Below are 12,190 nucleotides of genomic sequence, written 5' to 3'. Positions count from 1 at the left end.
AAATAGCACTAGATTGGAAAATTTTCAATTATCACAGAAGAGCATATTAAAGTACAACCTGGCAGGTGACTGCTGCCATGGTAATGTTTGGAATGAGCTGTATATTTATTTCTCACTACCAGGTTTTTCAATGGATTACTCATACTTGTGTTTGCATTAAGTGTACAATGTGTTTTCAATTATTCAGCTGCAGTCCAGTTTCTAACACAGAGCATATGCCCCGGCAAGATGTTTTTGTCTTTCTCAGGCATGTGTTAGTTGTGAGATCTGGTCTTTGATTCATTTTCTACAAAATGCTCCTGTCAAGAAGGTTTCTAAAGTGCTGTTATTATGCTCTTATTTTCACTGGAGACTTTTACACAAGTCCTTGTAAATGGAAGTTGATGACTATTTTTTAATAAGTTGCTGATTTCTTTTTTTAATCACTTCAGGATTTTTGCTTCACTTTTTTGTTTTCGAATACATTCAGTTTTATAGTTGGAATCCATCACTGCTCCCCAGAGGATTGAAGGGATGCTGGAAGACATTGATTCAACAGATCTGCTTTGGACTGTATTCATTTTCTTACATAAGATGGAGAGAGAGTTGAAACCTCAATCCAGTCCTAGTAGCTGGTCTTTAAAACAAGCCAGTCCACCTCTGGGATTTTAAGAGACACATGATCTTACAGAAAGTCTGTCAGGAATGATGTAGGGAAAACACCACTTTATGGCTAATATGTTGACAGAACAAGATGTTTTGCTCTCTGTACTTTCTTTTCACTGAATGCTACTAATTTTTTGAAATTCAAGATTCTGTTCCTAAGTAAGTATTTTGGCTCTCTTGCCTGTGTGCATACCAGCCCCCTAGCATTTTCTCAGTCTCAGATACTTGACCTCTGTTATGAATAGAGGGATGGAAGAACATTTAGTTAACCTGTCATGAATTTCTTTCCCCTTCATACCTTCTGAAGTCCCTGTTGCTTTCAGCATTTCACTGGCTTCACTTCTGGTCATCTTGACTATTGATTTGCCTTCCATAGAGATCCAATTCCAGGTATGCCAAGTTTCTTTTGCATCTTTTTATCAGCCTTTTTAGTGTTTTGGCCATAAATTTTCTTAACTACTTTTGAGGAATAGCTAATGTATAAGAAACTTTGTTTCTTATAACAGAAAGTTATAATAACTTATAATAGTTACTTATATAACTTATAATAGTTTCTGTCCTCTCTCTGGAGGGTGCCATAGCCTTGCCCTTAATGTGCTAGGGAATACAAGAGCACATTCACAGCTACTGCTTCCTAGTCATTCCTGCTCTTGCAGCCCAGAGCAACCAGATTGGGAATACAGTACTTCTGAATTGAAAAGAGAACTTGAGCAGAGCTGTATATTAAATGATTCACTGCTGGGGCAAGGCACAGCTCTCCATCTTTCTGATCAGCATCTTCAGTCCTGCAAACAGCATGGCATTGGGTGGGAGATCAGGAGTGTCTCTGTGGGGAGAGAACGGGTCTGAGTTTCACCTTGGCTCTAATTATGTCTTCTGTTCTTTCTGGAACAGGGGAATCAAAGTGATTAATCTTTAGCATTTTGAAACTGTACCTCCACACCTCTTACCTTGATAAGCAAGAGTACAGGGTAATTCTTTGTCTCACAGCTTTCTGCCTGCTACTGAGGCTTACTGTTGGCTCTGTCTGGGAGCTCTCACTCTCAGAATCCATCACAAAAGTCCCTCGTTGCTGCCAGTGACGTCGGGGCCATTGCCTCAGTGCCAGTATCACCAGGACCCATCTCTGGCTGCTGCCAAGGCAAGAGACATCTCAGTTCTGACATATAATACACAAGTTCCCACACATCATATATCAGTCCAGTGGCCGTAGAGGTGCCTGCTTATCTCTTTAGTTCCTTACATAAAGTGATTTGTGCCAGTATTGTCAGCCTCAAAAGTAGCTGTATCGCTGGCTCTTTGCCAGATGTTCAAACTGTGGGATTTCCAGCATAGCTAGCAGTCCAAGAGAGCAAGTAATCATAAAATCTCTACTTACTTTGCACCTGTTTTGTTAAAGGACTTGAGGCTGAACTGTATCCAGATTATACAGATAAAGACTGCGTTTTTAATTTTTTTAAGTAATGCCTTTTTTTCCCCAAATTGTACTTCAATGCCAGTGTAGTGCTACTAATGCTAGTTCCTTCTTGCACACATAAAGATGGCAATGCCAATTTGTGAATTGACATCACTTTCTCTTTTTTTCCCTTTTTTAAAGTGATACAGACATCATACAGTTGTGTGTTATGTCATTACTGGGAGCTTCCACATTGCTGCCATGTTCCAAGAGCAGTCTTGCAGTGTGCTCTGGGCAATCAGTGCTTTTTCTTCAGGCTCATTGTGTCATATTTTTCTCAGTTAGAACCTTGTGCTATAATTTCTTTTTCTTTTAGTTTTCACAATAAAATAGATATTGTAAGCACTGGGAATAAGGTTTTTTAAAGTACTTCCTCTCCTGTTTCCCATCCCATGTGGTCGTACTTCTTCTATCCAGTGGAAATATGTGAGAGAGCCTCAGGAGAGAATTATTTCATTTTTGAATGCCTGAAAGGCTCTGATCCTCTGAATTCAAAGGCATTTGGGGCTACTACTATTGAAGGGAAAATTCTGACAACATCTGATCCAATATAAGTTTGTTTTGACTGCATTTTACTTTGTTCCACTGAATTTATGCCTTTTGAAATTTGTGGTCAGACTGAAGCACTAGCAGAGCAATTATCACCTTTATTTGTATGTTTGTAAAGCTTTTAGCAGTGCAAGGTTGAGCTGAGTGGCAGATCTGAGTTGGTAGGGTGGTGTTGTGATGAAGTGGATGCAGCTTCCCTCCTGTCAGCAGCTGTTTGCAGTTGTGCTGAGGTGCAGGGTCCCTGTGAGCCCGGTACCCCCTGCAGCCCCCACTGTCCCAGGGTGCCCTTAGGCTGATATGGGCTCTCTGTGAGGGAGAAATGGGCCCTGCTGTGTCTCACAGGGCTCTCTGTGAGGGAGAAATGGGCCCTGCTGTGTTGCTGGAGAGCTGCTGGCCATGAACTAGTATAGACATCATGCAAGCAAAAGTCTCCTTTCTTTTTATACAGGGATCAGCTGGCTTACCTGGAGAAGCTGGGCCATCTGGAAACTTGGGTGAAAAGGTATAATAATGGATCTGACTACTCAGCAGCTTTGAAAACCATTGGGGTGATAAAGTACTGGTGAGAGATCATTTACTGACTGCTGTCAGAGCTGATATTCCTGTAGCTATTTCAGAGCATGGGGATTTAAAAACCTGTAATCCAAATGTTCTTATTTGAGGTATGTATCTGATATCCTTGATTTTACTTCACAGTTAATTTGGAGTTGGCAGATTTGATACCTTTCTTATATCACTTTACTATGCTGCTGTTATTTCAAACTGGCATGCATTATACTTGTTTTATACAGTACTCACTAGTTTTGCACTACTACATAATGAGGAAAAAAGTAGAAAGGTAAAACTTGGCTGTATACATTAACTGAATAAAAAAGACAAGCCTGAGTTTTGTCTGCTGTGCAGTAACTGTTGTGTTTGTGAAAGCAAAGCCTGGCAGACTCAACGTGACTAGAGCAGTATAAATAGCTGAAGTGTATTTGACATGGTTTTATTTAGGTGAAGTGTTTTAAAACTGAAAACCAGGAAGTTATTACTGGACTGAATGTCAGCTTCAATTATGATAAAAACATAATTGTTTGTCAGAATGATGCAGCACCATTTGTATTTCTTTCCTGCAGGGCTGAATTATTTCACCTAGACTGGTGTCTGCTACTTAGATATTTTATTGACTGAGTCTTAATCTACTATTAGGAATTCCATTAAAAGCTGATTATAATTTATATAATCTGTGAAAGGAAATACATCAATTGAAAGCCCTGCTTTAGATTTAGACAAATCTCATATGGTTTTAGTGATAATGTCATCTTAGAATTTCATGTCAAAGGATTCTTGTTTTTCATAATTACATTTGGCCCAAAAAGATTACCTTGTGATACTGCTGCTAGTTTAGCTAGGAGGGGAAAGGCAGTAAAAGACTAATTAATTTATCATGAGCTAATAGAAGGAAGCTTCTTCATGGTGCAATAATTGTCACTGCTGTGCTGTTTCTATAGAATTTATTCTTCCTCTCCTGTGGGTTAAGTAGTGCAAGGTAACACATGCTATGTGGATTTAAATGACAAATGTATTTCCATCATAATTACAGTATACAATATAAATTGTAGTGTTATTACTCTGTCATGTGCACTATTTGTAATAAAAGAGTAATCTTCTGAGGATAATCTACAGCTAAGTCTGATATTTGGGCTGAATGTGACATGAATGAAAGGTGAAAAGGTATGGAAGACTGGAAAATACCCTTCCTGCTTCCCCTACTGAAGTTGCTTCAGCAGCTCTTGAAGGGCTGGCCTTCCTTTTACAGCTGTGCTTTCCTAACACATACTGAAAAAAAGAGAGAGAAAAAAGAAGTCTTTTTTCTTCATTTGCTGTCCTGAATTTTATGGATTAAGGAACATACCATAAATATGATGCACCCAGCAGAGAGAAAACATCTTCTAGCAGCAGTTCTCAGAGACTGATGTAGTTAAATCTCTTGTTCAGTCTTCTAGGAAAAGAGAAGACAGATAAATTCAGTTTTATCATTTTTTTCAAAAGATGGATAGGCTTGTAGGAGGAAAGAATGCAGAAATCTAAAAAAAGAAAAGTTTAAAAAGGTCTCTGCACTGTCTCTGAAGGGCAGTCTCTCAACCAATAGTATGATGCACTGACAGGTGTGCTGAGTGGACATTAGCAAAAGGGAAATATTCAATGTTCTTTTATTTTTCTTCTCTTTCTTTGTTGTTGAAGGGCGAGCGAGGCAGTCCAGGACCTGTAGGTCCTCCTGGAGAAAAAGGTGTCGTGGTAAGTTACAAGTAATGTAAAATCCACTATTATGCTACTTCTAAAGGCACTTTAGTCTCCAAAACAATTTCGCACAGTTCTAGCTTTGCAGACCCTACGGGAGAGCAGTATTTATGATGCATAGTCCCTATAAAGTTTCATTTTATGGCTTTATCCCCTCAGCAGCAGTGATAGTGCAAAGTGATCTGCTGAATGAAGTAGCAGAGCAGCTGCATTTTTGAAAAATGGCTCTAAGCAGGGGAAATTAAAAGGAGGGAAAGTAAAATAACCATTTCCTGTGTAAACCAGGTAATCCAGGCTATTCTAGTAGATAGAGTAGCAAATATCATCACCTCTAATTCCACTGCCCAGCACTTCCCAAACAGCTCCTGGGTGCCACTCCTGTGGGAGGACAGGATTCCTGGCAATGCCCCTTGTCCTAAGGCAGGACACAGCACTCCATGCAGCCCAGAGGTCACTCCATGAAAGGCTGTTGGGCTGCAGAAGTGACAGACCATACATGCGTCCATTACCATGTTCTTGTTGAAGTTCTCTAGAAAATGCGCTGTAGGCTTGGCTGTTGCTATAATAGCAATTTAGATAAAACTGTTCTGTCTTTTCTATGTTTATTTTAATTCTAGGGCTATCCAGGACCTCCAGGAGGCCCTGGACCTGTGGGGCCAGAAGGATTACCTGTAGGTATAGGGTGGTGCTTTGGTTTGACATAAAATGAACTATTTTCAAATTGTCTTGCTTTGGTGAAGCCAAGAGTGGTTTCTCGTTTGTACTGCAATCTATAAAACTGTCATGAAAATGCACCCATGCAGACAGAATCTGTTCATTTTGCCAGGATGATCTATGAGAGAGGGAAAAATAATTATATGATTTACTCATCCATTTAAAAATCACTCCATTGAGACAAGTAGGGAAATGGAATTTTGCAAGGATGGTTAATAATTGCATAATATTTTTAAAATTCATTGGTGCCTAATAGAGTATGAATAGATTCATTATGTATTTAGTTTCATTGTTAATAAAAAATAAATTATATTCTAATCTGCTATGTATAATTGATATAATTTATCTACCGTGGGTCTTCAACATAGATAAAAAAATTAACCTTTTTTCAGAAAATATTCATGCTTTTTAACATAATGTTGCTGAAATACAAGTATCTTCTGAAAATTTTGGGATATTAGAAGTAATCTATCCAACAGTCACATCAGTGTTTTGTAAGAATAATGTTGCATAGAGTCTGTTAATTAGATTTTTCTACATAAATTGTACAAACACGATTAATTGAATTTGAACCATGAGTGAAAGTGATTGATTTGTTTTTCTTGCATTGGTTGTTGCTCCATGTGCATAAGCCTTGTAATTTTGAGGAACCTGTGCTTAGAAGCCAATGAATAATAAGTTTGTTTGACATGTAGGGACCTTCAGGGGCACGAGGACCTTCAGGGCCACAGGGACCTAAGGGAAGAAGAGTAAGTACCAATGCTCCTTGTGTTCCTTAGAGCAGAGAGTGGTGTGCTGCAAAGATGAATCTGGAATATAACCCATTTACAGCTGCTCCCTTTGTCCTCTGGACTGAACTCCTTTGTACTGAAATCAGATAGATTGTACTTGTATTTCCGTGGAGGGAACAGTATGAATCTTCATTTCTCCTCACAGTGCAATGAGCTTTGCCATTGGTGCCAGCTGAGAGCTAAACTAGAACCAAGATGACCACTTGACTCTTTTCTGTACACATAAACGTGCAAAAGTTGTCATTTATAACTACCACTGGGCTATTTCAATGTTTTAAGTTCTTTGGAAATACAATCAAAATCTCTTAAAGACAGTTTTGAGGGAGGCAGAAGTGTAGTCAGAAGATACTGTGTGCAAAACTTTGAACCTGCACTTGTTAGATTGTCATTTCCATTTCATTTTATCAGGGAAATGGAAACCATTCTTTCACTGTATACAAAACACTGATCCAAAGCCCACATTAGTGGTGTCTGTCACCTCACCTCCCAGTCTGACGCCATATCCATGATTCCTAAGAGACTTGTACAGCTCATACCAGGGGCTGGCCCAGGGTGTCTTCACAGCTCCATTTATTCCTGATAAATATGTCTCTATGATTTTGGCAGCACATCATGGAGTGCAGTGCTTGTCATTAAAGATCACTCAAAATAAATCCCAAATATCCCAAACTCAGTGAAAGTCCAGTTTTGGAATTGTGGTTTATGCCTTTGCCTCTGCCCAGCATGACTGAGAGTGTCTCATGAAAGAGGCTCTCAGAACAGACCCAGGCCCTCAGGCTCTGAGAACAAACTCTCACTGAGGCCACTGAGAATTTTATCTGCTCTCAAGATCAAAATATCAGACCAAAAGTGGAATCTCACATAGGGAAAATATCTGAGGTGCCCTGAAACCTGGGGTTTGTTGTCTCTGGATTCAGAAGGAGAAGTGTCAGAACCCAGAGCTCTGTGTGGAAGGCCTCAGAAAATGCATAGCACAGTCAGATACAGCAGTTAAATGGAAGCATATGGAAACTTCCCTTCATTGTGTGGAAGCAAAAATGTATCCTGTCTTCACAGCTGGAATCTGTGAGAAGTATTAGAAACACTGACCCTCTACTTGTGCACTGTCACAGAATGGAATCCTTCACTTCGTAAATTCTGGACCTTTCAGCAATGGTTTTGCATCCAAGCTTACCCAGCGGTTACTCCTGTCTGAGAGTATCCAGCTGTTCACTCTGCAGTGCACCAGGAGCTCTGGCCAGCTGAAGGCAGCCTGTCTGGGAGCCTATGGAGCACCTCACCCTGGGGGATTTCAGGGAATATGCCACTGAGAACAGCACTGGCTCAGAGCTTCCTCAGCTCATGCTTGGGACTTGATGCACTTGGCTAGAATCATGTGGAAGGTTTATTACACTTTATTTTTTTAGCGTTAATCTCATGAAAACACAGAGGGAGAGCGCAATTTTGTAGATACTACAATGGCAGAATGCCACTGAGGGTGAGAGTATCAATATGTAGGAGAAAGAATTTCTTTCCATGACCAGAGGGAAGAAATGCGTTAGTCTGGAAGCCTGGCAGTGTAAGCATGATCTTCTGTTGTCTTTGCTAATGTGTGACATAAACTACAACATCAGAGACTGCTTTCAGTCTTTTTCTTCAGTCTTTTTCATGCCGTAATCTTGGACTAACACAACTGTAGCTCCTAGTTTGAGAGGAAGAGATTCTGTATCATTAGATTGATTTCATAAGTGAGACCTAGGCAAAATTCTCAAGAGGTGCTAAAAGTCTTGGCATTTAGTATTCTTCAGATTGGCATTTGGTATTTTAAAGCTCAAAAGAAGTAATTTTTCTGCTCTTAACTTAACTGGCATGAAGAACCTCAGCTGCCTGAGGACATCTGTGCTTTGTTTTAATGAGTGATATCTTTCATATTTCTCACAGGGAAGATGGAACTTAGCAAATTGTGTGCACTTGTGAAACAAGTGTCCGGTGTCCAGGGTGGTTCATTGATAACTGAATGTTTATTTCTCTCACTTGTTTGAAGGAAGTGAGAGTAAATTGAGTAATTTTTAATACTCTTTGGGTATTTCTAATAGTCTTTGGGTATTTCTAATTTGGTAATTTCTAATATTCTTTCTAATATTCTATTGAGTAAATTTCTAATATTCTCCCATATCAGCCACTAAAAAGAGAAATAGCTATATATTGTGTTTGTGTTATTTCTGCTTTCTGGTATTTGGGAAACAGGACGAGAAAGAACAAAAATAGTTAAATTGTGCTTTTTACCTTCTTAGATGAACTTTTTCTGAGATGATCATCCTAGAGTTTTCATTGTAAAATGTTCCATTTTAGAAACAGAGCTGAATCCATGCCAAAGAAAAAAGCAGTAGCAATCATTTGGCAGCCTCACTCCCCAGCTCTCTTGGAACCTAATTTAAATAACAGCAGGCAAATCAAGTATAGCTCTCATTCTGTACTAGCTATAGTAAGAAATTGTACAATCCATTTCATCTCTGCCAATAGGAGCCACACCATACTGTTTATAGGAATGTTATTGTGTGCTTTTGTCAGGATATTAAATTGCTTTTCCCTTGGATTCCTGCCCTTTGTTCTGTGGCTGGCTAAAGGAAAGCATGGCCCAGAGGATCATGTTGCTTTCTGTTACTTTGCTTTCAATTCAAAGTTATATAGTAGAAGGTTGGCGTTTTAAATGGTAGACTTTTTTGCTTAACTATTAGTGATCAGATCAGTTGTCATGGGCTGCCATGAACTCCAAGGCGAACTCAAGGTGAACTCCACTGAAATGGAGATCTGTGTGAGTGCCAGAAAGGTTTTGGTGTGTTATGTGCATAACACAGACTAAGAATCTTGTGCAGTCTTCTGACAGGCCTGTTTCTCAAACTGCAAGCTATGATCCTCTTTATGATTAAAATTATGTCAGAAGTGTTGAAAGACTTAATCTGGTAATTCTAAATGATAGAAGATAAAACCTAGAAAGACAATTCCCTATTACACAAATCTGTAAAATGGAAACCTGTCCTTTTTCTTCCTTGAATATCTAATCTTGGGATTCTATCCTCTGGTCAGCCCTGTGGAGAGCACACAAAGAGAAATGACAGGTCACATATCTAAAAAGTCTGAGAAAATCTAAAACTATGCTGCAGTTGCTTAACTTTATGCTGTCAATTTCCTCCTTCCTTGTGTCACCATAGATGGTTCCTCCACAGGTCTTCCTTGAGGTTCTGTCCCTTCCAGCCCCACAGCTGAATGACCTGTCCTCACTCCATCTCCGTTTCTTCTTGGCTCTTCTCCTCCTGTTCTTTGAAACATTTCAGATCAGGGAACAATAAATTTTCATCACAACTGATATCTGTGTTACAGATAGCAGTGACAGAAAAAAGTGAAGAGCAATAACCTGAAATTAATTTGATTGAGACATTTAGCTTTCTTTTGAATTATGCTATGTAGCAATTCAACAATTGAGTTACACAATTGCATAATCTTGAGTCCCAATATAGATGTTTTTATAAAAGCCTTCTTCATCTTTGAAAACACCACTAGTGTTTTGTTTCTAATCTCTGAGGGCACTGAAGTCACAGATTTTTTCTGTAGACTTCAGTATTGTTTGGTTTGGGACCTTTCACATTGAGTGCCATGTGGCAGCTCAGTGTTGTTTTCTGTAGCCTCTTTTCTTCTGTAGCTTCTTTTCCTCTCTAGCCCAAAAAAATGCCTGTAACTGATCAGTCCTGGCTTATACCAGAACAAAAAAGGTGACCAGACTAGCCCAAGGATTGCCTCACAAAAGCTGTGTCCCAAACTACAGACTATTTCATTCAGCTCTCCCTGCCTGCCCTTTTTCCTTTTCCTATGCTTTCTGTGTTCCTCTGTGCTGGCCAGAAGTAGCAGTGCTGAAATGATGACAGATGAATTCTCATGGGATATTTCTGGCTTTGCCAGGTGTTGTGGTTATCTATCAGCTCACAGGAAAGGCCTGTTCCTGAGAGGTTTTAATTTCAGGAGAAAAGCCTAAATGATTCTGGATACACTCAGTTCCTGAGTTACCAGTCAGCCATTTTCCCTTTTGCTCTAGAGAAAAGTGTTCCAAGAGAGGTTTTGATATTGATCACTGAGTCCGAGTCAGAGACAACAAATTCTGGTATGTTTTCTCTCAAAATATTCAAGAGAGATATGGAAGTCACAGATATTTTTTTGGAGGGAAAGTAAACTAAATTAACTCAGATGTGCTTCCAACAAGGTCATTTTTCAAGCCACTATTATTATAATTTAGAACATTTATATGATTGAAAATCAGTCACGATTGGATGCCCTTCACTATAAACCATGACACAAGATGTCAGGTTCTCTACAACTCAGAAATTCACCATAGAAATGGAGATTGTTTTCCTCCAGGCACTGCCATAGCAGTGTGCTAACTCCTTCTGATGCCAGCCCAGCCCAAATGCCACCAGGAAAGTTGTTCTGTCTTATCCTCCCAATGCACACTGCTGTAAAGAGCCTGTCTTGATACTTATCTAGATCTTCCTTTGAAGTGGTCATTGGTTTTAAGTTGTTATTAACTGGTTTTAATTTAGCGTTCCATACCTAAACAGTCATGGTTTTTAGGATTATGGAAATAACTTCCTAAGTCAGCATGGATAAAATATTATTTTCCATTTTGCTCAAGACATATTTAAGGATTTTTCATTTGCTGGTAAGCTAATGGATTTAGATTACCAATTTTAAATAATAAAACTCCAAATGTTTTCGCAATAAGTATTTGCTATATTATGCTACAATAATATAACAGGCTATCTTTGTTCATCTATTGCTTATAAAGATTAATTTACAAAAACATTTTAATCTAACAATAGACCACAATAGTTCACAATTATAAATTTCTTCTAATCTTGCCTCAAACTGGTTTACTAGTGGAAGAATTTTATCTGCTTTTTTCAGTCTTACTAGCATGATTAATTTTTGTATATACATCTTATAATGTGCTCAAAAGCAAGTACTCTGTATATCCAGTGATCATCTAAATCCCTCTAAGTCCATGTTGCTTGAGTACAAGGTGGATTAAAAAAAGAGCAGAAAATGTCAGCCGGCCATCTGGCTCCAGCAGGGACACTGAATGTTTTATTTACATACTTTTTAAAAAATCTTTCTTCTTAAGTTCATAATTCAACAAACCAGAAACTTACTTTATTCTTTGAAGCTTTATTTCACACTTGACTCAAAATGAGAATTGGTTTTCCTGCTAACAAAATGTTTCCCCTCTCCTAAAGCTTATTTAACATCTCCTTAATGACCAGCAAAAATAATGCATAATTAGTATTCCAAATCACTTGTTCAATATTCAGGGGCCAAGAGGTCTCGATGGTCCTCCAGGAGAACTGGGAACAGAAGGTATTAAGGTGAGTGTTTGCATTGCTCAGTACTATATAAAACACTGAGGCAGACCATAAAAGAGAAAAGTAAACAAAAAAACCTCCAGCCCATCATGGCAGAAGCCAGAGAGTTCCATTTAATCCAAGAGATTTGCAAATTTCTGGCTTTTCCAGGTACTTTGAAGCATTTTCTGTAGTTACCCAGCATTTAAACTCACAGTAACTGCATGCAGCTTATCAAGCAAATGTATGTAGAATTTACACATTGTTTGTTATTTATCAGGGAGAAAGAGGTGGTCCAGGAAAGAAAGGAGTTCCTGGGCTCATTGTAAGTATTGGAGCCAGTGCTTGTAGTAAGCTTTAACACAGTAACTCTGATTTCTGAG

The 12,190-nt window shown here is 38.8% G+C and overlaps 1 protein-coding gene across 3 annotated transcripts in view; it reads left to right on the top strand.

Annotated features, from left to right (window-relative positions):
• Positions 1–12,190, top strand: part of COL24A1 (collagen type XXIV alpha 1 chain) — a 119,533-nt gene that overhangs the window by 71,799 nt on the left and 35,544 nt on the right. For all 3 annotated transcript variants that reach the window (XM_030953109.1, XM_030953108.1, XM_030953107.1), the window contains 6 exons: positions 3,099–3,152; positions 4,877–4,930; positions 5,551–5,604; positions 6,343–6,396; positions 11,778–11,831; positions 12,088–12,132. In XM_030953109.1, the coding sequence (XP_030808969.1) occupies positions 3,099–3,152; positions 4,877–4,930; positions 5,551–5,604; positions 6,343–6,396; positions 11,778–11,831; positions 12,088–12,132 (315 nt within the window). The remainder of the gene's footprint in view (positions 1–3,098; positions 3,153–4,876; positions 4,931–5,550; positions 5,605–6,342; positions 6,397–11,777; positions 11,832–12,087; positions 12,133–12,190) is intronic.

Source organism: Camarhynchus parvulus, chromosome 8, assembly GCF_901933205.1.
Source record: "Camarhynchus parvulus chromosome 8, STF_HiC, whole genome shotgun sequence".
Classification (NCBI taxonomy): Eukaryota; Metazoa; Chordata; class Aves; order Passeriformes; family Thraupidae; genus Camarhynchus; species Camarhynchus parvulus.
The sequence above is the reverse complement of the archived record's forward strand: the minus strand, read 5'-3'. Positions and strand labels throughout refer to the sequence as shown.